This window comes from Telmatherina bonti, assembly GCF_933228915.1.
Source record: "Telmatherina bonti genome assembly, chromosome: 24".
Lineage (NCBI taxonomy): Eukaryota > Metazoa > Chordata > Actinopteri > Atheriniformes > Telmatherinidae > Telmatherina > Telmatherina bonti.
The window spans coordinates 28,294,624-28,320,011 of NC_136633.1; the positions used below are offsets into that span (position 1 = coordinate 28,294,624).

Consider the following 25,388-nt stretch of genomic DNA (forward strand, 5'->3'; position numbering starts at 1 on the left):
ATGAAAGGGTAGTTTCCCTCCGCCTCCGGGTGGGGGGACGGGTCCTGACTGTTGTCTGTACTTATGCACCGAACAGCAGTTCAGAGTACCCACCCTTTCTGGAGTCCTTGGAGGGAGTCTGGAGGGTGCTCCTTCTAGGGACTCCATTGTTCTGCTGGGGGAGCTGCTGACCTCAACTCTGGACGTTGTGGGTCAGTGAAAGGAAGACTTCGAAGACCTCCTCAAAGAGCTGGGGGACTCAGGGGTGGACTCTCCTATCTCTGGGGCTGAAGTCGCTGAGGTGGCTAAAAAGCTCCTTGGCGGCAAGGCCCCGGGGGTGGATGAGATCCACTCAGAGTTCCTTAAGGCTCTGGATGCTGTGGGGCTGTCCTGGTTGACACGCCTCTGCAGCATTGCGTGGACATTGGAGACAATGCCTCTGGACTGGCAGACCGGGGTGGTGGTCCCCCTTTTTAAGAAGGGGTACCGGAGGGTGTGTTCCAATTACAGGGGAATCACACTCCTCAGCCTCCCTGGTAAGGTCTATTCAGGGGTCCTGGAGAGGAGGGTCCGCCGGATAGTCAAATCTCGGATTGAGGAGGAGCAGTGTGGTTTTCGTCCTGGTCGCGGAACAGTGGACCAGCTCTATACCCTCTTTGGGGTCCTGGAGGGGGCATGGGAGTCTACAGGTGCTTTGTGGACCTGGAGAAGGAGTTTGACCATGTCCCCTAGGGCTTCCTGTGGGGAGTACTCCGGGAGTATGGGGTACCGGACCCCTTTGTACGAGCTGTCCGGTCCCTGTACGACAGGTGTCAGAGCTTGGTCCACATTGCCGGTAGTAAGTCGGATTTGTTTCCGGTGAGGGTTGGACTCCGCCAAGGCTGCCCTTTATCACTGATTCTGTTCATAACTTATGTGGACAGAATTTCTAGGTGCAGCCGAGGTGTTGAGGGGATCCGGCTCGGTGGTCTCAGGATTGGGTCTGCTTTTTGCAGATGACGTGATCCTGTTGGCTTCATCTGGTCGTGATCTCCAGCTCTCACTTGAGCGATTTGCGGCCGAGTGTGAAGCGGCTGGGATGAGAATCAGCACCTCAAAATCTGAGACCATGGTCCTCAGCCGGAATAGGGTGGATTGCCCTCTCCGGGTCGGGAGTCAGGTCCTGCCTCAAGTGGAGGAGTTTAAATATCTCGGGGTCTTGTTCACGAGTGAGGAAAGGATGGAGCATGAGATCGACAGACGGATCGGTGCGGCGTCTGCAATAATGCGGACTCTGCGCCGGTCTGTCGTGGTGAAGAAGGAGCTGAGCCAGAAGGTGAAGCTCTCGATTTACCAGTCGATCTACGTTCCTACCCTCACCTATGGTCATGAGCTGTGGGTCGTGACCGAAAGAACCAGATCTCCTATACAGGCGGCCGACCCCGTGGAAGACCCAGGACACTAGACCTCTTCAACTTTGACCTTTTTTATCAAACATTTACAAACTGATATTATTCCCATTCTCCAAGGTCTAAATAAACTAAATATATCAGTTACTTTGATCTTGGAACTTGGCTATACCTGCCTCATGAGCCATGTAGTTTTATTGTTGACGTTGTTCAAAAACAATGCAAAATTCGGGACATTATGTCCTTGTTTTCATTGTAGCTTCCCAGAGGTTGATGCTATGGCACTGAAAGTTGTACCAAATGACAGCCAGTCTGGTTCTACAGAACAGTGACTGAGCTCCCAGCTCCACCAGCTCTGGTTCATCATCCAGCCCAAGCAACATTCCCACCAGTTCACTGGATGTAATGCTCACTAGGGGTTTCTGCTTACTGCGCTTGGATGGTCTTCTTCTCCTGGCACGTGAATGCAGACAACTGGAAGGCATAGGTCAGGCTCTTCATAAGTCAGGAGGTTCTTTGCAGCCTCTGCTTGAGAACTCCAGAATAGTCACTCCCACTGGGTCCAAGTTTGGCTGCTCGATTCTGTTATGCTGAGGAGGTGGTGTGCACCCAAATGCAGGACAAGAGGCAGGAATACAGAATCAAGATGTATATAATATCCCAAAAAAAACCAAAAGCAAAACACATGAAGCTATCACAAGCACACATGGACAGGCACTGGGAACAGAAACCAAGGGGTATAACTATAGGGAAACCAAACAAAACACAGGTGTAATGAATAAACTAACAAGACCAGGTGAGTCTAATCAACAGGAACAAAGGCTACATAGGAAACAAGACAACGGAACTATCCATCCATCCATTCATCCATCTTCTCCCGCTTATCTGGGGTCGGGTCGCAGAGGCAGCAGCCTAAGCAGGGAAGCCCAGCCACATTTGCCAACTCTGCGGGGGGATCCCGAGGCGTTCCCAGGCCAGCCGAGAGATATAATCCCTCCAGCTTGTCCTGGGTCTTCCCCGGGGTCTCCTCCCAGAGGGATGTGCCTGGAACACCTCACCAGGGAGGTCCAGGAGGCATCCTGACCAGATGCCTGAGCCACCTCAACTGGTTCCTCTCGATGCAAAGGAGCAGTGGTTCTACTCTGAGCCCCTCCCGGATGACCGAGCTCCTCACCCTATCTCTAAGGGAGAGCCCGGCCGCCCTGCGGAGGAAACTCATTTCAGCCGCCTGTATACGAGATCTCGTTCTTTCGGTCACGAAAAGGTTAATCGAGAGCTTTGCCTTCTGGCTCAGCTCCTTCTTCACCACAACAGACCGGCGCGGAGTCCGCATGACTGCAGACGCCGCATTGATCCGTCGGTCGATCTCACGCTCCATCCTTCCCTCACTCATGAACAAGACCCCGAGATATTTAAACTCCTCCACTTGAGGCAGGACCTGACTCCCGACCCGGAGAGGGCAATCTACACAATTCAAGCAGATTTGGAGATGCTGATTCTCATCCCAGCCGCTTCACACTCGGCCGCGAATCGTTCAAGCGAGAGCTGGAGATCACAACCAGATGAAGCCAACAGGACCACGTCATCTGCAAAAAGCAGGGACCCAATCCTGAGGCCACCACCAGGAAATTCTGTCCATAAAAGTTATGAACAGAATTAGTGATAAGGGGCAGCCTTGGCGGAGTCTAGGAAGACGTGTTGGTAGGATTCAGGAGGTCTTCGAAGTATTCCCTCCACTGACCCACAACGTCCCGAGTTGAGGTCAGCAGCTCCCCATCTCCACTGTCAAAAGGCAGAATTGAACCCTGAACTCAGTGCTGCCTACCAGTGGATAAATTAATTTAACAGCCGGAGACATAATAGTATGACTGTGGTGATGTCAACATTTGAATTGGACGTCCCTACAGTTACGTACATAGGAGCAGAAATGGGACTAAAGTCTCTTGGCTGGCCCAGGAACACCTTGGAATCCATCTGAATGAGCCGGAATAAGTGGCCGGAAGAAGAAAGTCTGGAATTTTTCCCCCAAATGGACAATTCAGGAATGTGTCATTGTTCGCTGATTCTACGATGTCTGAATTTACCAACGTACAATGTGCTGCCAGATTTCTTTTTGTTCTTTCTAAATGTCATTTTGACCAGTTAGGTGTTTCCCTGAACACATTCTTAGATAAGAATTTAAACATCTAAAATATATGTAAAATATTTGCATTATTAACACCATTTCTGGTGTTGGGGTTCAATCGGGGTGTGCATGTGTGTGTGAATGAGTGCATGTGTGCTGCAGGACCGGCTAGTGAGTGGACAATGGGAAATGAATGAGTGGACAGCAGGTTGTCCCTGTTGAATGCTGGACTCATCACATCCCAGGAATGTTGAGGGGAGCAAATGTTTCCCTGGGATTCACAAATACGAACACAGACAAACATATACATGCTTTTATACCGAGCTACTGAACCGTCACATCGGAGCGTCGATATAAATATCAGTTATTATTTCAGCAGCTCTGACATCTCGACCTTTCATACTTTACTATTTAAACTAGTAAGACATACTAAATCTCCAGGAACACTAGCCATCCCCGCCTACTAGACTCGTCTAAGAATCGTCTTTGACCGAAGCTAACGACCAGTAACAGTTACAGTATCTGTGCACAGACTTTTCCCAATCTGTCAGTGTGCATGATGTGTTGACGAGAGGAAATACCGCCTGTCAGGCTGGATAAAGCAGAAGCTGCCAGATGGACATTGTCCTGGCTGCTGTGTGCTTTTGATGGATCCGAAGTCTTTGTGCTAAAACAGTCCAAACAGTTAACTCTTGGACTGCCGTTTGCAGCCTTTTTAAGACACGCAGACAGTCGCCATGAACGCTGGTGCAACAATTCTTACTGTATGTCTGTAAATATGGACAAATTAGTAAACTAAATCTTACACAAAACAAAGCAGGTTACAGAATACACGTTAAAATTACACACATGTACAGAAAACACAAAACACTACATAACATACCGAATAATTAATATCAACATTTTTATTTTTATAGCTCATTCTATCGGCCGAGGTGCATTTATTATTAAGCTAATAGCATTTTCACTTAGTTATTATCTCACTGAATAATATTTGCATCTGTAACATATAACTGAACATTAATTATGTTTTAAGGCTATAAATTCACTTAAACCATTTTTTTAATTCAATATCAAGGTGCAAAACTTGTATTTATTGAAGATTACTTTTCTGTCTGATGAACATTTAGCCTGATGTTTTACAAGCTATTTTAAAAGGCTAATATTTAGCAAAAAATGTACATTTATGACAATATTTTTACCACTAAACATTTTTTACTTATTTAATGACTGTACTTACTGCCAACAGTAAATATTAAGCTTTAACTTTTTTTCTGATGAACAATATTCAGCTATAGTACATTTTTTAAATGAATTGGTGAAAAAAATTATTTGTTTGATTTTATTTAAAAAACATAATACCTAAATTGTGGCTAAAATCCTTTTTTGTTGTAAATATGAAGTATTTTTTTAACATTTATTTCGATATTAACCTTACATTACCTATTGATGTTTCTTGTTAAATTCAAATTAATTTCAAAAGAAAATATTTACTTTCAAGACAGTTTTGGGATGAAATACTAGACATTTATTTATTCATTTATCAGTCTAGAAAATGTGCCTGTAATGCACATAAACCAGAATCAATCACAAATTGTAAATGGAACAAATGTATATTAAATGTTTTTTGAGCATTAAATAGTAAAAAAAAAAAAAAAAAAAAAAAAAGATGTTTTAGTCAAACATAATTATAATCAGAATAGAAAAAAGTATCATTTCTGTTTTTTGAGGAGTAAAACTGTGAAGATGTTGAAAACTTATTTTTCATCCTATCATGTCTGAATGTTTTAACTCTAAAACAAGCAAAAAGCAGAAAATCGATGATTAAACCAGATTTATTCTCAATAAATATTAAAGTCTGAAACTGTCATAACTACAGAAATGTATAATTTTCTTTTTTATCTCAGAATAATTATAAAATGATAAAATACACAAGCTGTGGTGGTAAATGACAGTTTAACCCGCATTAAATCCCACATTTCTGGAAGCTGCATAGTCTTTCCCACGGGGACGTGAAGGCAGCACGAGCGGCAGGTGAGCCAGCAGGTGAAGATGATCCCTCCCACTTCATCCGTCCCTCCATCACACCTGCTTACCCTCAACCTCCCGGCCGCGCGCTTCTCCCGCTCCTTCCCGTCGTCCTCCTTCAGTCCCACGGTGCCTCGAGGCGGGAGAGTCCGTGGGGGGCGGGAAGGGACACGCAGAGAGTTACACAGAGATGGATGGTTTTACAAAACAAATAAGAAATAGACGTGAAGCCACTTTAGCCTCGGAAAAAGTGGTGAAATAGAGGTGGGGGGGCGGGAGCGAAGCGCAGCGGCTGCTTCCCGCGTGGCCAAGGCCATGCGCCACTGACACACACTGCTTCCCCACGCCGGCAGGGTGGGGGGGGGGGGGCGGTGGGTGTGGGGTGGGGGGGAGGGTTCCTGGAAAATGGAAAACACAAACATAAATAGCCTGTTTTGAGAAAAGTTAAACTTTTAATCAAAGTATTTTTAATTTTTAATTAAATAAAAGTTCATTTAATCGTTTATTTCAGACAGAAGGAAAAACTAGAAACCATTCTTTCTTCCATAAAAACGTCTCTTTGTTTTTAAACCATCATGTCCAGCTTCCTTTTTTTTTTTTTTTAATCTACACACAAAAATAGAAAAATTTATGAAGCAGATTTTCTTACGTTTCGTCCCGTCCCACATCTCAACAGCATCTTTTCCGCCTGGAGCTTGATGGATGTGACGGTTCTGAAAAGAAGAAGTTTGTTTGACACATAGACTGTATGAAAAGAGATGGGCGGAGCCTCCGTGACGTCACCCGTCGGTTTCTGAAGAGCTGAATTGAAGCTCGTTGGGCGGTTCCTACCATCACCATCTTGGCAGAGACATGCGTGTCGTCTCACCAGAAAATACAAATATGGGTAAAGAGGCGGAGCTGAGAGGGGGGCTGTGAGTGTCATGGTGGATGATTGACATCAAGCAAACTCCGAGCTTTCTGTAGCTAAGAGCTAACTGGGAGCTAACCAGCTAACGGAGGTAAGCGGGCTAAAGCTAAGTCACGTTGTTAACCGTCTAAAAACCGCGGTTGTTCTACGTTCTTTTGACTTGAAGCGGGAGATCGGGTACCTGTCAATCAAAAGGACACATCCCTAAATATGCCAAATTTTGAGATTAAATTACTTTTAAACGGGCGAGTTAGAAAAAAATTCACTCCCCCCACGGTTGTCATGAAGGTAAACCTGACCTATTAAACCGAAAATGGATTTTTGTACCAGGCTGTAAACATGTTTATTTCTGCTTTAAACATGTTTATTCCTGATGTAAACATGTTTATTTCTGCTGTAAACATGTTTATTCCTGATGTAAACATGGTTATTTCTGCTGTAAACATGTTTATTCCTGATGTAAACATGGTTATTTCTGCTGTAAACATGTTTATTCCTGATGTAAACATGTTTATTTCTGCTGTGAACATGTTTATTTCTGCTGTGAAGTTGGTCTTTTGCTCTGTTTTGCAGCCCCTAGTGGATGAAGGGGGAACTGCAGTTTTATGCACTTCTGTATGGGCTTCACTTTTAGCCGCTGGAGGGTCCGTCCATCTTTCATATTTGGTCTATGGTTTGACCGGAACAAGAGCACCGTTTGGGATACAGGTTACAGCGCCACCTACAGGTCTGGCGGTTATACTACAGAATGAAACAATCATGCATCGAGTACCCAATGAGAAGCTCTCACCTGTTTGCTTCGTTAAATCCAGGCGATGAAGGAACGAAAAAAAAAAGTTGTTATAGATTACTAATGCGAGAAAACTAGCTCATGGATTGCTAACGCAAAAGAACGAGGTAGGTAAGTTGCAACTAGCCAAGCATTGCTAACATGAAGGAACAAAATAAGTCATGACCATTGATTACCAACGCAAGAGAACGTGATCACCATTTTCTTTGCAATGATTACAAACCCGACATTACAAGATGAGCAAGCTGTCACCAGAGACTACGAGAAAGAGTACGAGAAAGATCAAGAGCGACTTAGAAAAGTATGTTGTGATCATAGATAACTAGTGTAAAAGAACGAGTTAGCGTAACAAACTATCTCGGTACATTAAATTTTTGGGTTTCTGAGTAGGGCGCATGTTCCCATAGCTTCAGCCGGCTTTTTGGTATTTTGTAGTTTTAGGGAACTAAATCGCAAAGGAGCTGCTGTTGAGTGACGCCACGATTAAAAATTAAAGCAGAATTAAATGAAATTTTTTCTATTAAAATGAGCACAACTAACGCTTGGTCAAAAGATTTAATATCTCCTCTCCTTTTTTCTATCGATTGAATAAAAACCCAAACTTGATTAATTTGGAAATAAACTTTTAAATTAGTGAAATATTGATTTTTTTTCTTGAAAAAGGTGCATAAAGTACATCTTTTAATAATCTTGTGAATATAGTGTTGTATGTAAGTGCTGGAAAAGTAGACAGGAAGCCACAAAATGACGTATTCCTGTTTATTTTATACACTCGGATTTGATCTTTGATCAATGATCGTTTGTTTAGCAGATTTTTCTACAAGCAAAAAGGCTAAAAACTCCAGTGGTTAATAATTGTTTTTTTTCTCCACCCCATGAATGTTAAAGGTATCACAGAAATCTCCCGTTTTCATCACATTCACAGGTTTTGGGTCATCGGATGACTTTGTAATGCTTCGTTCGTCCTGCTGTTTCGTCCTCAACTCGACACAAGTAGCTTCTGATTCGTTTTAATCCACATTTTCTCTCTGCTGGTTGATTTTCTCTCCTTCTACCTGCAGAAACTCCTGGAAAAATGTTTTACAGAATGAAGCTGAAATCAAAGTCAAACTTGTCATACAATCTTATTTTCATGAATGATTTGTGGTTAATCACCTGACTGATTAAAACCTCTACCTAGTGATGGCCTTGGCGATGAGGTAAGCGAGCTCGGCCATGTTCAGGACCATGCAGATGGAGGAGGAAGTCGCCATGAAGACGGTGAAGATGGTTTTTTCTGTTGGACGTGAGATGAAACAGTCCACCAGGTTAGGACACGGCCACTGGTCACACTGCACCAGCCGCGGCATCTGGAAACCATCGTACACCACATACAGGGCGTACCTTGAGAGACGAAGAGACGTTCTGCGTGTTTACACCAAGCTAGCACTCCGACAGACCAACGCAGCATCAGCAGCTGAGCTCTTACATGAATCCAGCCTCAAACAGCAGCCGGACCACCAGGCTGCAGAGGTACGTCCACCAGAGGGCGCCAGTCACTGGGTGTCTGCGCTTCTTCAGAGCCTCCAAATCCTCGTCCTGGCTCTTGCTGCTGTGGAAACCAGCTCTGCTGGAGCTCTGACATGTGGAAATAAAACCGAGATGCATCCAGTCAACGCAGCAGGACATAAGAGCTGATACATCCTTCATGTGGTCTGTTTACAGACACCTGCTGTTGAGTTTCAGGCCGGTGACACGTCATGTGGCTGGATGTCAGGCGATATTCGATGGTATCGATGCGATACCATTAGTTTTGTCAGTGAGACCATATCCACACGTAGCTCAGGTTTTTTTTTTTGTAAAACCGAATATCTGACCAGTAAAAAAAATGAGTCCACACAACCTTGTTTTCCAAAAACAAGTCTGTCCACACATATTCAAATAACCGCATTGTTAACGACATTCATAACTATTCTATTCTACGGTCATTTAGCAGACGCTTTTATCCAAAGCGTTATGTCAGACCTTTATGCGGCGGTAGCGCCCCTAAATCCTGTCCAATCAGAATAACCTTCCATCTTATGACGTCACTTCCACAAAACACACCTCCAACATGATCTGGTTTGGTGTCAGAAAATAACTGTCCTTCACCTTCGGTTGTCTACATGGAGCGGTACTGACGGCAGTGTGAAAACACACACAGCGCCTGGAAAATGGACAACGCCAACACAGTTCTGAAGACGTCCATGTTGGAAACAAAGGTTGTACATGTGACATTGTGGTATTTTCCATCGCAGACGGCGACGTTTCAACACCTAAAACCCCGGTTATACATGTCCGCATGCAGGCGTGCAAACGGAGTATTCACACTTGACTTTGGTCAAAGGTTTTTAAAGAATCGTTTTTGATGCATAAATCTGCGTTTATGTGTGGATGACAGGCCAAATTGGAGAAAATATCTTTTTGTGAGACACCTGCTGCGTGTGGAAAAGGTCTAAACTGAGCACTGACAAACTTCCCACGATTAAATGCGTTCATAATGTTTTATAAACAGATATTTATTCAATTTAAAGATCTTCATAATGTACCTGTACTTATTTGCAATCAAACAAAAGTAAAAATGTGGAGTTTTTGTTGTTATTATGCTTTTATTTTACAGATCTGGCCTCACTGGAGACTGAATTATGCTGCAAAATGAGTTTTACGCTCCTACTTTAGACAACGTGTCTCAGTGAAAGTAAAGACACCAAACTTTTTATTTGTATGTCATGATAGATCCAAATCACAATATCTAATTCGATACACTTTTATGTATAAAAATGTCATGTTTGGTGACAATAAAACGGCACACACCTGAAGTAGCATCTTCTTATCTCTATGGTTACGGTAGGCCACATACATAGCAACCAGGAGAGTCGGTGTGGAGACAAAGACGAGTTGAAGACACCAGAGTCGAATGTGGGAAACAGGAAAGAACTGATCATAACAGACGTTCTCGCAACCAGGCTGGGAAGAAAAAAAACTGTTAGTATTGCCAATTTTTTAAAGTGTTCACCAACACAGCAGTCAGCATGTAGGTTATGTTAATCATGGCTGGTTGTACAAGTCACATTGGAGAGAAATGTGAGGAGATATCTTCCTTTCAATGGCGCATTCATTTTTATTTTTATTCTCTATAAGCAGAAACAGTTGTAACATTTCTTACGACAGAACTGTTTGAGTGTTGTTAGCTAGAATTTTAGCTAACTTATACTACAAGCTAACATCTAAGCTAACTGACTTTAAATACAACAAAGACTGGGATATTTAATCTGTATTTTGTTTCACTTCTACAAAATGAGGGACAATAAAAGAAAATTATGATGAAAATCTAAAGGAAACTTTAAGATTTCAATCTATCACTATATTTTGTTAAATCTTGCTCAGACATGTAGGCCAGGATTACATAATAGTTTTTCTTTGTCACGCAAAGATTCTTCTTCTTTAGGATTATGTGAATACAGTTAAATATAACAGAATCACAGAATGAGAATAGATTCAACTTTATTCCTCTGGCTAAAAGAATGAACAGTTTCCAAACATCAGCTAGCATAAACATGACGCTAATGTCAAACTACTTTTAGCTTTTCCCTTTCTGACTAGCATTTTAGCTAAGTGATACTATAAGATTTGACCTGAGACAATTGGCAAAGCTAGCTCTCTTAAAATACACATGTATTTGGAAACAACATTCTACGATAATGCCTGTGTGAAATGAACAAAAGGGGAAAAAATAAGCGACAAAGACGTGACATGTACCAAACATTAGCTAACATATGTGTAGTTTTTAATTTAAAGGACCTCAAACAAACACAAAACTTGTAAGATAGCCATGATAACCACAGATATTTAAAACAAAGAAAAATAATCTAGCTTTTTTTTTTTTTTTTTTTTTACTAGCATTTTAGCAATTTTTAGCTATTTTTTACTAGCATTTTAGAATTAGCCAAGCTAGCTCATTATAAAACACTCAAACATTAGGAAAGGACATCCTTTCCTAATGCCTGAATAAAATGAAAAAACAACGGTGGAAGGGTGTTTGACTCAAAGAAGTAACTTTTTCCAAACATCAGCTAACAAGTTGGTCACAGTTATCTAAAACTGTAGCAAAAAAGTCCCTGAAGGTACTCATTTGGACACATTTAGTCCATTTAGTTGAAACAAGGCATCATTTGTACAAATCAAAATGTCTGCTTGAGAAAAAGTTTTACTTTGCTTTTGTTATAATTTTCTGTTACAAAGAGAATCCATTGCGATATTGACTCTAAGAGGGACAACAGTTTTTAGGTGAGCGGATGCCCTACCTGCAGTGTGTTGCAGACAAAATCCGACTGCTCATCCCCCCAGACGCTCTCTGCAGCGACAACCAGAACCATTACCCGGAAAATAAACAGCACAGAAAGCCAGATTTTACCCAGGGAGGTGGAGTGCCGGTTCGCCCCGACCAGCTGAGCGTACAGAGCAGGCCAAGACATCCTGCAGTCGCAGAACGAGACGGGAGAATGGAAAGAGTCAGAAAAATGGCTTTGCTGCAAGAGAAATCTCTAAACAACTCCTTGTAATATAATAAATTGGAAAAAGTGGATGGATTCAACAACGTTCTCTTCTCATAACACTGTAGCAATAATCTGTAGGAGACAGAGTTTAGACATTTGGAAGGAAGTTCATGGCACAACACAAAAGCAGAGACAGCCGCTGAAACAAAAGACACGTTTGAAAGAGGAAGGGGATGAAAAGGAATGAAATGAGAGGAGGATAGGAAAAGGCCTGTTGCCAGTATTCATGTGAACTGATGAACCTATCTGCCCACTGGACTGAGCCCACTCTAGTAAAACTTAAAACAATGTACAACTGAGCTTCACCATTCACAAACCCGAGCAACGCCTGATATATTAATATGAGATTCATGTCCAAAAATAGATTCATTTCACCAAAAACATCATTTAAGCACAAAGTATTTGCATAAAACTAATCTTCTCAAGTTAAAATGTCAAGTTTTCCTCACCTTGCATCCAGTGTGTCAGGTGATTTGCTGTAAAACACTCTGCATGTTCTTTTCCTGCATGAAAACAAACATTAACACAAACAGATTGTTACGTTGCTGAATCTGGAAGAAAACTAATCTCAAGCTCCTGAGTTCTCTGCATTAACCCAAAGATGCGCCTCCAAGTGTGAAGTCCACCAGGATGAAGACGATAACTTCCTGTGAAACTTCAGAATAAATCAGTTTTGGAGGAAGGAGCACTAATACTGACATAAATAGACTTAATGAGAAAAAATACATTTAAATTCAAACACGACACATAAATTATGATCAATCTAAAGAATTAATTCAGTCATTCTATATATAACCTGAAAGTGAAATTATATTGTTGCAGTATTATTATTCTTAAATTAACAAAATAGTAAAAAACAAAACAAACAAAAAACATTCATTCCCAAGGTTCATTTCAATACTTCTAAAATGTTATGCTGCAAAAAAATCAGTTTTTTGTTAGTGGTGAGGAAAAAAAAGCCAAAATGACACAAAGCACAAATGGAAAAACATTTCAGCACAGCCTTAAAAAAGACATGCAGGAAGTGCAGACTTCCTGCATGTCTTCCAACAAATCCAAATAAGTCCCACTATTTTATGTAATCTAAATTAGACCAAGAACTTTTTATTTAGAAAAAAAAAATATCAACAATCCACCCAGTAGTTTCTGCAGAAAGTTGCACATACACAGACGGGGTCAAAAACATAAGCTTCTTGGCAGATGTAATAATCACAGCTATGCTGATGATACACAACTTTATGTGTCTGTCACCAGACCACTTTAATCCAAAAGACTTTCTGTGTCATTGTTTGGAGCAAATAAAGAAGTGCTTCTCTAGTTAATGGTAAAGTTATGTAAGATGTGACCCAAAGAGAGCATGTAACAGGTGAACAGAAGGGGTCCAAATACTGACCCTGGTGGGACTCCAGCCTTCAAAACGCCACCTGAACACGTTATGGACCGCTTCAGAGAGTCCATTCCAGAACATCATCTCAGCAACAGTTAGTGCTAATAAAGTGAAGCAGAAGAAAATTAGAGTTTTTATTATTGTCAGCCCAGGATGGGTCTCCAAAATCGCCATTTTAACCCAAATCATGGGGCAACAACAACATTTGGTTTTCCAACAACAGAGAAAGTTAGTTAAAAATAACATTTTATACACAATAATAATAATAATAAATTTTATATATATATATATATATATATATATATATATATATATATATATATATATATATATATATATGTATATAAACTGTGTATGTATTTACTGTAGTGCTCATGGGTGTGTTGAATCCCACTAATGAGCAAGCCTAAACCAATATTCAGGCTTCCTGGTTTACCAGGAATTGAAAATTGCATTCAAGTCAGCATTGCCAAAGAGAAAATTTAATTAATTTTTTTTTCTTTAAACTAAAAATAGTTGGGGAAAAGTTTTTCAACTAAATACAGCATTTCAGAAAAATTTAATAAAAGATGATAAACATATTTCAGCCAGGTGATCTGATGTTGCGTTCAGTATGATCCATTTCAGCAGTTTTGTTTGGTTTTTTTGGTCTGAAATAATCAGTTTTGTCCAGTTTCGCACCATCAGTTATGAACAACACCAACTGGAAGACATCTGCTTTTAAAAGATTAAACTTTAGCATAGCCAATAACAGGAAAAGCTAACCTTAGCAGATGTTATAGCTACCAGACGCTTTGGCTAGTGGACTTTATGGGTAGTGGACATGATGGCTGGTGGACGCGATGCCTAGCAGACCTTGTGGCTAGTGACTGTTGTGGCTAGCAGATGGTTTGGCTACCTGGGGCTGTTACGCAGTGGAGGCGGTGTGGACCCAAATGGATGCAGAATTAAAGTGTGCTTAATTCCAATAACTAAACAAAAACTAACACGGGAGACGATGAATAACCCAACACAAAGCAAACACAAGCAATGAACCAGCAAACAGAAACCAAGAGGTATAAACACAAGGAAACCAAACAAGATACAGGTGTAATGAATTAACTAATAAGTCCAGATGAATCTAATGAACAGGGAAGCAAAACAGGAAACAAGACACAAGGGAGCAAAACATGGAAAACTACTAAATAAAACAGGAAGCTAGAACTAAAGACAGAACACAAAACATATCATCACGGGGGCCGTGTCTGGTGGATGTTATGGCCAACAGACTACATGTGTAGTGGATTTTATGGCTAACCCGCGTTATGGCTAGTAGACATTATGGCTAATTGATATTATGACTAGCAGACATTATTGCTAAAGCATACTATGGTTAGCAGATATTATGGCTAAAGGATACTATGGTTAACAGACATTATGGCTAAAGTATAGTATGGTTAGCAGACATTATGGCTAAAGTATAGTATGGTTAGCAGACATTATGGCTAAAGGATACTATGGTTAGCAGACATTATGGCTAAAGGATACTATGGCTAGTAGACATTATGGCTAAAGGATATTATGGCTAGCAGACATTATGGCTAAAGGATATTATGGTTAGCAGACATGGCTAAAGGATACTATGGTTAGCAGACATTATGGCTAAAGGATACTATGGTTAACAGACATTATGGCTAAAGGATAGTATGGTTAGCAGACATTATGGCTAAAGGATACTATGGTTAGCAGACATTATGGCTAAAGGATACTATGGCTAGTAGACATTATGGCTAAAGGATATTATGGCTAGCAGACATTATGGCTAAAGGATATTATGGTTAGCAGACATGGCTAAAGGATACTATGGTTAGCAGACATTATGGCCAAAGGATATTATGGCTAGCAGACAATATGGCTAAAGGATACTATGGCTAGTAGACATTTTGGCTAAGGGATACTATGGCTTGTAGACATTATGGCTAAGGGATACTATGGCTAGTAGACATTGTGGCTAAAGGATACTATGGTTAGCAGACATGGCTAAATGATACTATGGTTAGCAGACATTATGGCTAAAGGATATTATGGCTTGCAGACAATATGGCTAAAGGATACTATGGCTAGTAGACATTGTGGCTAAAGAATATTATGGCTAGCAGACATTACGGCTAAAGGATATGATGGTTAGCAGACATTATGGCTAAATGATACTATGGTTAGCAGACATTATGGCTAAAGGATATTATGGCTAGCAGACAATATGGCTAAAGGATACTATGGCTAGTAGACATTTTCATTTTGGCTAAGGGATACTATGGCTAGTAGACATTATGGCTAAGGGATACTATGGCTAGTAGACATTGTGGCTAAAGGATACTATGGTTAGCAGACATTATGGCTAAATGATACTATGGTTAGCAGACATTATGGCTAAAGGATATTATGGCTTGCAGACAGTATGGCTAAAGGATACTATGGCTAGTAGACATTTTGGCTAAGGGATACTATGGCTAGTAGACATTATGGCTAAGGGATACTATGGCTAGTAGACATTGTGGCTAAAGGATATTATGGCTAGCAGACATTATGGCTAAATGATACTATGGCTAGTAGACATTTTGGCTAAGGGATACTATGGCTAGTAGACATTATGGCTAAGGGATACTATGGCTAGTAGACATTGTGGCTAAAGGATATTATGGCTAGCAGACATTATGGCTAAAGGATACGATGGTTAGCAGACATTATGGCTAAATGATACTATGGTTAGCAGACATTATGGCTAAAGGATACTATGGCTAGCAGACATTATGGCTAAAGGATACTATGGTTAGCAGACATTATGGCTAAATGATACTATGGTTAGCAGACATTATGGCTAAAGGATATTATGGCTTGCAGACAATATGGCTAAAGGATACTATGGCTAGTAGACATTTTGGCTAAGGGATACTATGGCTAGTAGACATTATGGCTAAGGGATACTATGGCTAGTAGACATTGTGGCTAAAGGATATTATGGCTAGCAGACATTATGGCTAAAGGATACGATGGTTAGCAGACATTATGGCTAAATGATACTATAGTTAGCAGACATTATGGCTAAAGGATACTATGGTTAGCAGACATTATGGCTAAATGATACTATGGTTAGCAGACATTATGGCTAAAGGATATTATGGCTTGCAGACAATATGGCTAAAGGATACTATGGCTAGTAGACATTTTGGCTAAGGGATACTATGGCTAGTAGACATTATGGCTAAGGGATACTATGGCTAGTAGACATTGTGGCTAAAGGATATTATGGCTAGCAGACATTATGGCTAAAGGATACGATGGTTAGCAGACATTATGGCTAAATGATACTATAGTTAGCAGACATAATGGCCAAAGGATACTATGGTTAGCAGATATTATGGCTAAAGGATACTATGGCTAGCAGACATTATGGCTAAATGATACTATGGTTAGCAGACATTATGGCTAAAGGATATTATGGCTTGCAGACAATATGGCTAAAGGATACTATGGCTAGTAGACATTTTGGCTAAGGGATACTATGGTTAGCAGATATTATGGCTAAAGGATACTATGGTTAGCAGACATTATGGCTAAATGATACTATGGTTAGCAGACATTATGGCTAAAGGATATTATGGCTAGCAGACAATATGGCTAAAGGATACTATGGCTAGTAGACATTTTCATTTTGGCTAAGGGATACTATGGCTAGTAGACATTATGGCTAAGGGATACTATGGCTAGTAGACATTGTGGGTAAAGGATACTATGGTTAGCAGACATTATGGCTAAATGATACTATGGTTAGCAGACATTATGGCTAAAGGATATTATGGCTTGCAGACAATATGGCTAAAGGATACTATGGCTAGTAGACATTTTGGCTAAGGGATATTATGGCTAGTAGACATTATGGCTAAGGGATACTATGGCTAGTAGACATTGTGGCTAAAGGATATTATGGCTAGCAGACATTATGGCTAAATGATACTATGGTTAGCAGACATTATGGCTAAAGGATACTATGGCTAGCAGACATTATGGCTAAAGGATACTATGGTTAGCAGACATTATGGCTAAATGATACTATGGTTAGCAGACATTATGGCTAAAGGATATTATGGCTTGCAGACAATATGGCTAAAGGATACTATGGCTAGTAGACATTTTGGCTAAGGGATACTATGGCTAGTAGACATTATGGCTAAGGGATACTATGGCTAGTAGACATTGTGGCTAAAGGATATTATGGCTAGCAGACATTATGGCTAAAGGATACGATGGTTAGCAGACATTATGGCTAAATGATACTATAGTTAGCAGACATTATGGCTAAAGGATACTATGGTTAGCAGACATTATGGCTAAATGATACTATGGTTAGCAGACATTATGGCTAAAGGATATTATGGCTTGCAGACAATATGGCTAAAGGATACTATGGCAAGTAGACATTTTGGCTAAGGGATACTATGGCTAGTAGACATTATGGCTAAGGGATACTATGGCTAGTAGACATTGTGGCTAAAGGATATTATGGCTAGCAGACATTATGGCTAAAGGATACGATGGTTAGCAGACATTATGGCTAAATGATACTATAGTTAGCAGACATTATGGCTAAAGGATACTATGGTTAGCAGATATTATGGCTAAAGGATACTATGGCTAGCAGACATTATGGCTAAAGGATATTATGGTTAGCAGACATTATGGCTAAATGATACTATGGCTAGCAGACATTATCCCTAGTAGACATTTTGGGCTAGTGAGTGATAAGACGAGTGAAAGTTTAAGGAGAAACCAGAGCTTGGAGACTAGAAACTGTTTTTTGTTTTATTTTATTTTATATGTCATCTAATATGTTCCTGTGCACTCCAAAGTTAAGCAGGTTTCTGATTTTGCTTTTGTTCTCTTACTGAACGGAAAAAGAACTGTACTGCGTCCTTAAAGCTAAACTACACTAACGAGGGATATGGTGTATTTGCACCCCAACCATTGTCCTTCACCAGAATTCCCAGACACTTTGCAAACAGTTGTCAGTTGTCTTTATCTTTAAACCAAGCCTATGATCCATTGTTGTGCAACCTATGTTTAAAAGTAAGGAGAATTTTATATTTGTAGATTTAACCAACCAAAAGTGAGCATGTGTTCCAGGGCACTCACAGACCTGAAGGAACAAATCTCCATCGTGAAGTAACGGTGTGTATCAAAGTGTGTGTGGTGTACATGTGGCTGTAACTGGACACAGGATGAGAGTGAAAATGACTTCTCAGATGCAAAGTACCTCCTGGCAGCAATCAGCCTGCAGGACAGAGCAGCTCTGTGTGCCGCTAACGACTGCCACCAATGACTTTATCCCACTGTTTGTTGAAGTGTAGGAGCAAGAGCAACTTCTCAGTTCGCACCGTTGATGCTCTGAAATATAAAATAAAGACTGTGAAACTTGTAATGGATGGTTTTCTGGATGCAAAGCAGGAAGATTTCCGACCTGGAGACGTCACAGCCAGATACTTCTATGCAGCAGTATATGTGCATCATAAGGAAACATCCTGGACTGAGTTGGAGAGGGCGTCAGTGATTCTAATGGAGTCATTTGGGGAATAACAGTGACACTTATTCCTGATGCGTATCAGTGAATGGGTATCAGTGTCAGGGCCGGACTCAAAGAGCCACTGTTTGATCTTTCAGTCGGGACAGGGCTAAAACAGCTGGGAGAAGCCTGGCGGATTGTTTCGGAGGAGGGATCAAGAGCCGATTGTTAAAGTAGTTCCTGGTCCCTGACCAGCAAGCCAAGCAGGAGAACAGAGGGGGGTCACTGTCAGGAAGCACACACACTACCACACACTGTACAATCACATACTGTACAGCCCTCACATGTATGTTACCCGGGAAACCACACATACTCACCACGCACAGTGTAATGGCTGAGGGGGAGGGCAGCATGTGACTGAATAGCAGGTTTCAGTCCTGTAGGTGGACTTGGCAGACTGACTGATCCCAGATCCGACTCTCTCTGACTGTCTGTAAAGGCACCTTCAATCGGATTATTTTCTTCAATCTGATCAAAAATATTGTATTATTGCATACTTAACAGGGCTGCTGCTATCTGTTTGGGTGTCCAAGCCCAACTGCATAATGGTTCCCACCCCCCCAAAAAAAAAAAAAAAAATTATAAATATTTACCAGCTGCGTTGTCCTTATTTCCAAAGTAAATTGTAAACATTAACCTTCAGAGATCAATTTAATTTATTATCCTATAAGGTAGTTCAATCAATTCTTTTTCAACATTAAACCCCTTTAGAACAACTTAAATTTTACTTTAGGGGCTTCTTGCATTTGGTTGAACCAGTGAAATAAAACCATAATACCCTATAAATAAGGAATTCTCTACATTTTCCTTTTTAGTACAAAAAGTACACGTACATTATCAAAATGTTTATATTTTGTTTTCGTTTTAGAAATCAACTTTAAATTTTTGGAGAAAAATTATTGCATTTTAAAATGTATCTTTATCTCTTTCACACATTTTATTTATTTGCATATTTGATTTTGTTATTTATCATTTGATATACTATTACTATGTACTATGTATGTTTTTCATTTTAAAACAGAAAATGTATTTTATGTAAATGCATAAAAAATTTAATATTTTCATTAAGCTTGTATTGTTAATTTAGCTGTTTAATATTTTTTCAAATAAATTTGATTAATTTTAGATATATTAGATATATTCAGTGATATACCACAGAAAATAAAGACATAAAAAGATAAAGTAAGTTATATCCCTTTGTTTACTTTATCATCTATACCTGAAGTGTCTGCAAGTATCCTGAGGGGTTCATGAACCCTCATTTTGAGATACACAGCCCTAATTATTTTCATGAAAAATAAAAAATATCCAAAGAACTGCAGTTAATTTTTATGGATTCCTATTTTTCTGCTTTTGTCTTTTCTTTTGTTTTTTGCATAAATTTGTTTGAAGAAATTTGAGCTCTGCTGAAAAATTTCAAACATTTAAAGAGTTGCATGCTGCAGAAAATAAAAACTCAAATGCTGGATTCTAAAATTAAAGATTTGTAAATATGAAGCCAAAATGATGGCCAGATTGTGATATAAAAGAAATTCACTGATGTACAAGGTTTATTGTTTTCTTAATGATGTCAGAGTTTCAGATCCAGAACAATATCATCAGCAGTATCAGTTTTAAAAGCAGAAAGTTAAATCTTATAAAGTAACAAAGCTACAGTTGGATCAACCACTTATTAAATAAACAACAACATGTGTCAGAAATCACAAACCTGTCAATCAAAGTGAATTATTGATGATCATTTGTCTAATTTTGCCCCAGGCAGCAGCTCTACCTAGACACGAAGATCTTTTACTGCCTCATTTATTTAATGTTTAACCACTTGGTCCTTTGAATCCTCTTCAACAATATATCTGAAACCTTCCAATCACAGCACCGAAACATCGCAAACAATCTCCTTCTCTAATTCAAACCCTGACATTTCCCCACCCTCATCCTCCTCAAATTCACTGCGCCCAACCTTCCATCAACCTTCCATCAACTAACCATAAACATTCCATCAACTAACCATCAACCTACCATAAACCTTCCATCAACTAACCATAAACCTACCATAAACCTTCCATCAACTCACCATCAACCTTCCATCAACTAACAATCAACCTACCATCAACTAACCATAAACCTTCCATCAACTAACAATCAACCTACCATCAACTAACCATAAACCTTCCATCAACTAACAATCAACCTACCATCAACTAACCATAAACCTTCCATGAACTCACCATCAACCTTCCATCAACTAACAATCAACCTACCATAAACCTTCCATCAACTAACCATCAACCTACCATCAACTAACCATAAACCTTCCATCAACCTACCATCAACCAACCATAAACCTACCATCAACTAACCATAAACCTTCCATCAACTAACAATCAACCTACCATCAACTAACCATAAACTTTCCATCAACTCACCATCAACCTTCCATCAACTAACAATCAACCTTCCATCAACTAACCATCAACCAACCATAAACCTACCATCAACTCACCATCAACCTTCCATCAACTAACAATAAACCTTCCATCAACTAACAATCAACTAACAATCAACCTACCATAAACCTTCCATCAACCTACCATCAACCAACCATCAATCTTCCATCAACTAACCATCAACCTACCATCAACCAACCATAAACCTACCATTAACTTACCATCAACCAACCATAAACCTACCATCAACCTTCCATCAACTAACCATAAACCTTCCATCAACTCACCATCAACCAACCATAAACCTTCCATCAACTAACCATAAAACTTCCATCAACTAACCATCAACCTATCTATCTATCTATCTATCTATCTATCTATCTATCTATCTATCTATCTATCTATCTATCTATCTATCTATCTATTCATCCATCCATCCGTGTGTTAAAATAATCTATGAATTTACTTTCAGAAGTAATCATGGTCGGAAAAAAACACATTGTAGAAAAAAAGGGAAAGAAGAAAGAAAGAAAAATTAAGCACTGGACCACATGAGCAGGCGGTGTAAGTCAGGAGGGCGGTGGTAACCTAGCAACACGCGAATTGAACAGAAGAAGAAGAAGGATCACATGACCGGAAAGACTCCCGCTCCACTCCGCTAGTTGCTGTAAATGTTTTAAAGAGACGAAGCGGAGAAATTAAACTGTATTTGTGTTAAAAAAAAATAAAATAAAATAAAATTAAAAAAAAATGGCCCTAGAATCTCGCATCACACAGGAGGAAATAAAGAAGGAGCCAGAGAAGCCAATTGACCGAGAAAAGGTAAAATGATTCCTTTAGAGAAAACGTGTTTACTATCAACTAGCCGGGTTGCTAACCTGAAATGCTAACGCATCAGAATGAAATAAAAACAACTTTAAACTTAATTTTTTATCTCATTCAGCACATGTAGAGGAGTTTTGCCTTCTAGAAGCACTATTGTTAACTATTTAGAATCGTAGCTGGTGTATAAAAAATTAAATAGCGGCGCGTGTTAGCATTAGCATGCTAGCTGATCTGACTCCAACATGAACGATGTAAAAATGTTTTTTGTCATGTTGGGAGAACTGGTAGAGATTACTGGACATAAACATCCTCTACAGGGTGAACTGATGGTTTGAGTAGTGTAAAAGAAACACGGGAAAACACAGAAGTTCACCTGGAAGCCTGTTAACATCAACATGACAGCAACGTGTTGCTGCTTTACGCCAGGGTTTTGTGTGTTTCATTGAACAAGAACAAAGTCTGGCTCAGTACAGAACCAATTCAGACATTTTAATATAATTAAAAAACAAAAACTGAGCTTAATAGCCAACCAAAAAAAAGGGGCTTAGGTTTGAAAATAATGCATAAATTGGATCAATAAACATAAGGCCAAACACCTGTGTGGAAAAAATACATAAAATAAAATGAACAAGGAACAACGAGGTCTAATTGTTTGTCAAGCTTTTCTGAGCCAAGACACTTTTTTTTCACTAAAATAATCACAAAACACCACAAACCAAAATGTTTTTTTTTTGTTTTTGTTTTTTTTTTTTAAAAAGCCCATATTATTAATATAAAGTCCATCTCATCAAAGCCTCTTTAGTAGAAACCAGATAAACATGAGAAGATGGAATTTTATTATCTTCCACTGGGACCTGTTTGGATGAACACAGAGCTGCTTTTTACACCAAACAGGTGGAATTGAGTCATTTCTCAGGAGACACCTGATGACCTCTCACAGTTTTATGCTGTTAAGACGCAAAGCTTTTCAGTCCGTCTAGAAATGTGGACATTTTCTTTAGAACTGCAGTCATCGCTGTGTCTACAGCAGAAAACTACCTGTATTACCCGCTAGAGGTCAGTGAACGCATCAATCAGGCGTTAACTTGATGAAAATGTTCAGATAGTAAAAGTATTTGTTGTAAAATCCTCTCTATCCACCTCCTGAAAGCTGACGCTGTTTCTGTTGCAGACGTGCCCCCTCCTGCTGCGAGTGTTTACCACCAACAGCGGCCGGCATCACAGAGTAGACGAATTTGCTCGGGGCAACGTTCCGGCCAGCGAGTTGCAGATATACACGTGGTAAGACGCTGAAACTCTTCACGCCAAGTGTTTGTTGGCGTGTGGATCAGAAGCTGAAGCCGACGTGTCCTTCTGTGTCTGGCTGCAGGATGGATGCTACTCTGAAGGAGCTAACCGGGCTGGTGAAGGAAGTGTATCCAGAAGCCAGGAAGAAGGGAACACACTTCAGTTTCGCCATCGTCTTTCCAGATAACAGCAGGAAGATGTATAAGTACGTATCACACAGCTGGAACCGCAGTAAAGCGCTCTTATTCACATCTACAAGGAGTTTAGTTCAACCTTGTTTTTGTGATCCTGCTACTTACACCCTGCAGGAAGTGGGAAAAAAAGACGTTCCCATCCCAATTGGAAGAAATTTAAACACTTTTTCCAAGGAGTACTAGTGGCGTAGTGAGTCAGTGTGCTTCAGTACAGAAGTTCATGGCTTCTATCCTGATGTGGGGCAAATGGAAAAAATGTCACTTGTGCTTTTTTCCATTTCTTATACTTCTGCCGTTTCATTTCAAGCATTCAGCATAGTTTAATAAATGTGCATTCACAGTTGCTATTACCTCAATTATAGCTGTTTCTAGTGATTATTTAAAAACTTTGTTTCTTTCAGTCTGAAGAAGATCGGCAGCACCATATCTGGCAGAAAGGGTCCCGACGACTCCATGACGTTGCAGTCTCAGCGTTTCCAGATCGGAGATTACCTTGATATCGCCATCACGCCGCCCAACAGAGCCCCGCCCCTCAACCCGCGCATGAGGCCTTTCTAAACACGTCGTTTCTGTCCCCCTAAATGGCTTTTTTCATTTTATACAACATGTTTAATAAAGTTGGTTTTCCCAAACAGACTCTTTAAGTGCATCACTGTGTTATTATGTAGTTTCTGGCAGGAAGGAGCTGGTAACAAGCTGGATGCTCCCTCTCCTCTTTAGTCTGCAGGACACGCCGTCCATGCTGTCCACAAACTATTCCACATCTTCATCCAGGTTTCCACTCAGAACATTTTAAATGAGCTTTGGTCCAGAGAAGACGGCGTGTTTCTGGATCCTCTTCACATATGATGGAGCTTTAACCTGCATGAACTGGGTTCACACTGGTTTCTGGAAGCTTCCTGAGTCCATGCACTGGTTTCTGTTAGGTCTGGGCGATTAATCGGATTTTAGTCTAAACTACGATCTGGGTTTTCAACGATGATAAAAATAAAAGTGTGTGATTATTTTTCTCTGCAGTTTCCTCTCCTGCTGTCTTCAGCTGCTAATCGAGCGTCTCTGGCGTTGCAGCGCTGTGCTGTAAACTCCTCCCACAGCCGCTTTGCTTTCATTCAGACACTGTTGCCAACTTGGAGACTTTCTCGCTAAATCTGGAGACTTTTTGTTAAAAGCGACAAATCTAGCAGCTTTTACTGGAGTTATTAGAGACTTTTCTGGTGTTTTGGCGACTGACTTGAAGGCACATATTGTTCTGCAGTTACTGTAAGGAAGGAGCAGCGGGAGCCTCTCCCGTCCTAAAGCACTCCCAGGCGGCCAGTCTCAGTCGGCTCCGGCTGCAGGTCCATGTAGAATAACTGCAGTAGGTTGTGGAAGTTCACCTAAACATAGTTTATACCATTGTCACTGACAAGTGGCTGCATTATGTTCCTATACATAGTTTGGCCAGTTAAACACTGTAATATCCCTCCGTTACGGGGCGTTACCATAGCAACGCGTTAACCAGCTGGTTCAGATCAGCCGTCTTTTAACAGGTGGATGAGAGAAACGCGCTGCAGCCTGACAGCGGTTGTTTGGTATAAAACGTACATCCAGGCCAACGTAAAATAGTTCCTATATAAGCGGTAAAAGCGGTTTAAACAACTCGGAACCGTCCATTAGATGGTTATAATGTACGACACGGAGTCTAGAACACCATGACGCGCAGCGTTGTTTATAAATACTGGATAATTGTGTTAAATAATCCAGATCTCAATTTCAGTCAAAATAATCGTGATTATAATTTTTGTCTTTATCGAGCAGCCCTGGTTGCTGGAATTTTCCTGATCCATGCACTGGTTTCCAGTAGAGGTCATGTCTGCTGGTA

General features: G+C 40.3%; 2 protein-coding genes across 2 annotated transcripts; one reads left to right on the top strand and one right to left on the bottom strand.

Moving 5' to 3' along the window:
• Window positions 1-8,392: 8,392 nt before the first annotated feature.
• LOC306773770 (gap junction beta-6 protein-like) lies at window positions 8,393-11,713 on the bottom strand (the record flags this gene model as incomplete). Its single annotated transcript, XM_079263672.1, has 4 exons — window positions 8,393-8,603; window positions 8,689-8,837; window positions 10,053-10,205; window positions 11,543-11,713. 4 exons carry the CDS (start codon window positions 11,711-11,713, stop codon window positions 8,393-8,395), a joined length of 684 nt encoding a protein of 227 aa, XP_079119798.1.
• A 10,137-nt stretch (window positions 11,714-21,850) lies between these two features.
• On the top strand, window positions 21,851-24,163 carry sap18 (Sin3A-associated protein). The gene is made up of 4 exons (XM_079263685.1): window positions 21,851-22,043; window positions 23,218-23,327; window positions 23,416-23,538; window positions 23,929-24,163. The coding sequence occupies exons 1-4, from the start codon at window positions 21,972-21,974 to the stop codon at window positions 24,083-24,085; spliced, it is 462 nt and encodes a 153-aa protein (XP_079119811.1). The 5' UTR covers window positions 21,851-21,971; the 3' UTR covers window positions 24,086-24,163.
• The last annotated feature ends 1,225 nt before the right edge of the window (window positions 24,164-25,388 follow it).

What these genes read in the sequence shown, in the direction of transcription:
- sap18 (XM_079263685.1), top strand. Translation starts at nt 21,972, where the DNA reads ATGGCCCTAGAATCTCGCATCACACAGGAGGAAATAAAGAAGGAGCCA. An exon ending in AGCCAATTGACCGAGAAAAG is followed by an intron (nt 22,044 to 23,217) that starts GTAAAATGATTC and finishes TTTCTGTTGCAG; the next exon opens with ACGTGCCCCCTCCTGCTGCG. An exon ending in GAGTTGCAGATATACACGTG is followed by an intron (nt 23,328 to 23,415) that starts GTAAGACGCTGA and finishes GTCTGGCTGCAG; the next exon opens with GATGGATGCTACTCTGAAGG.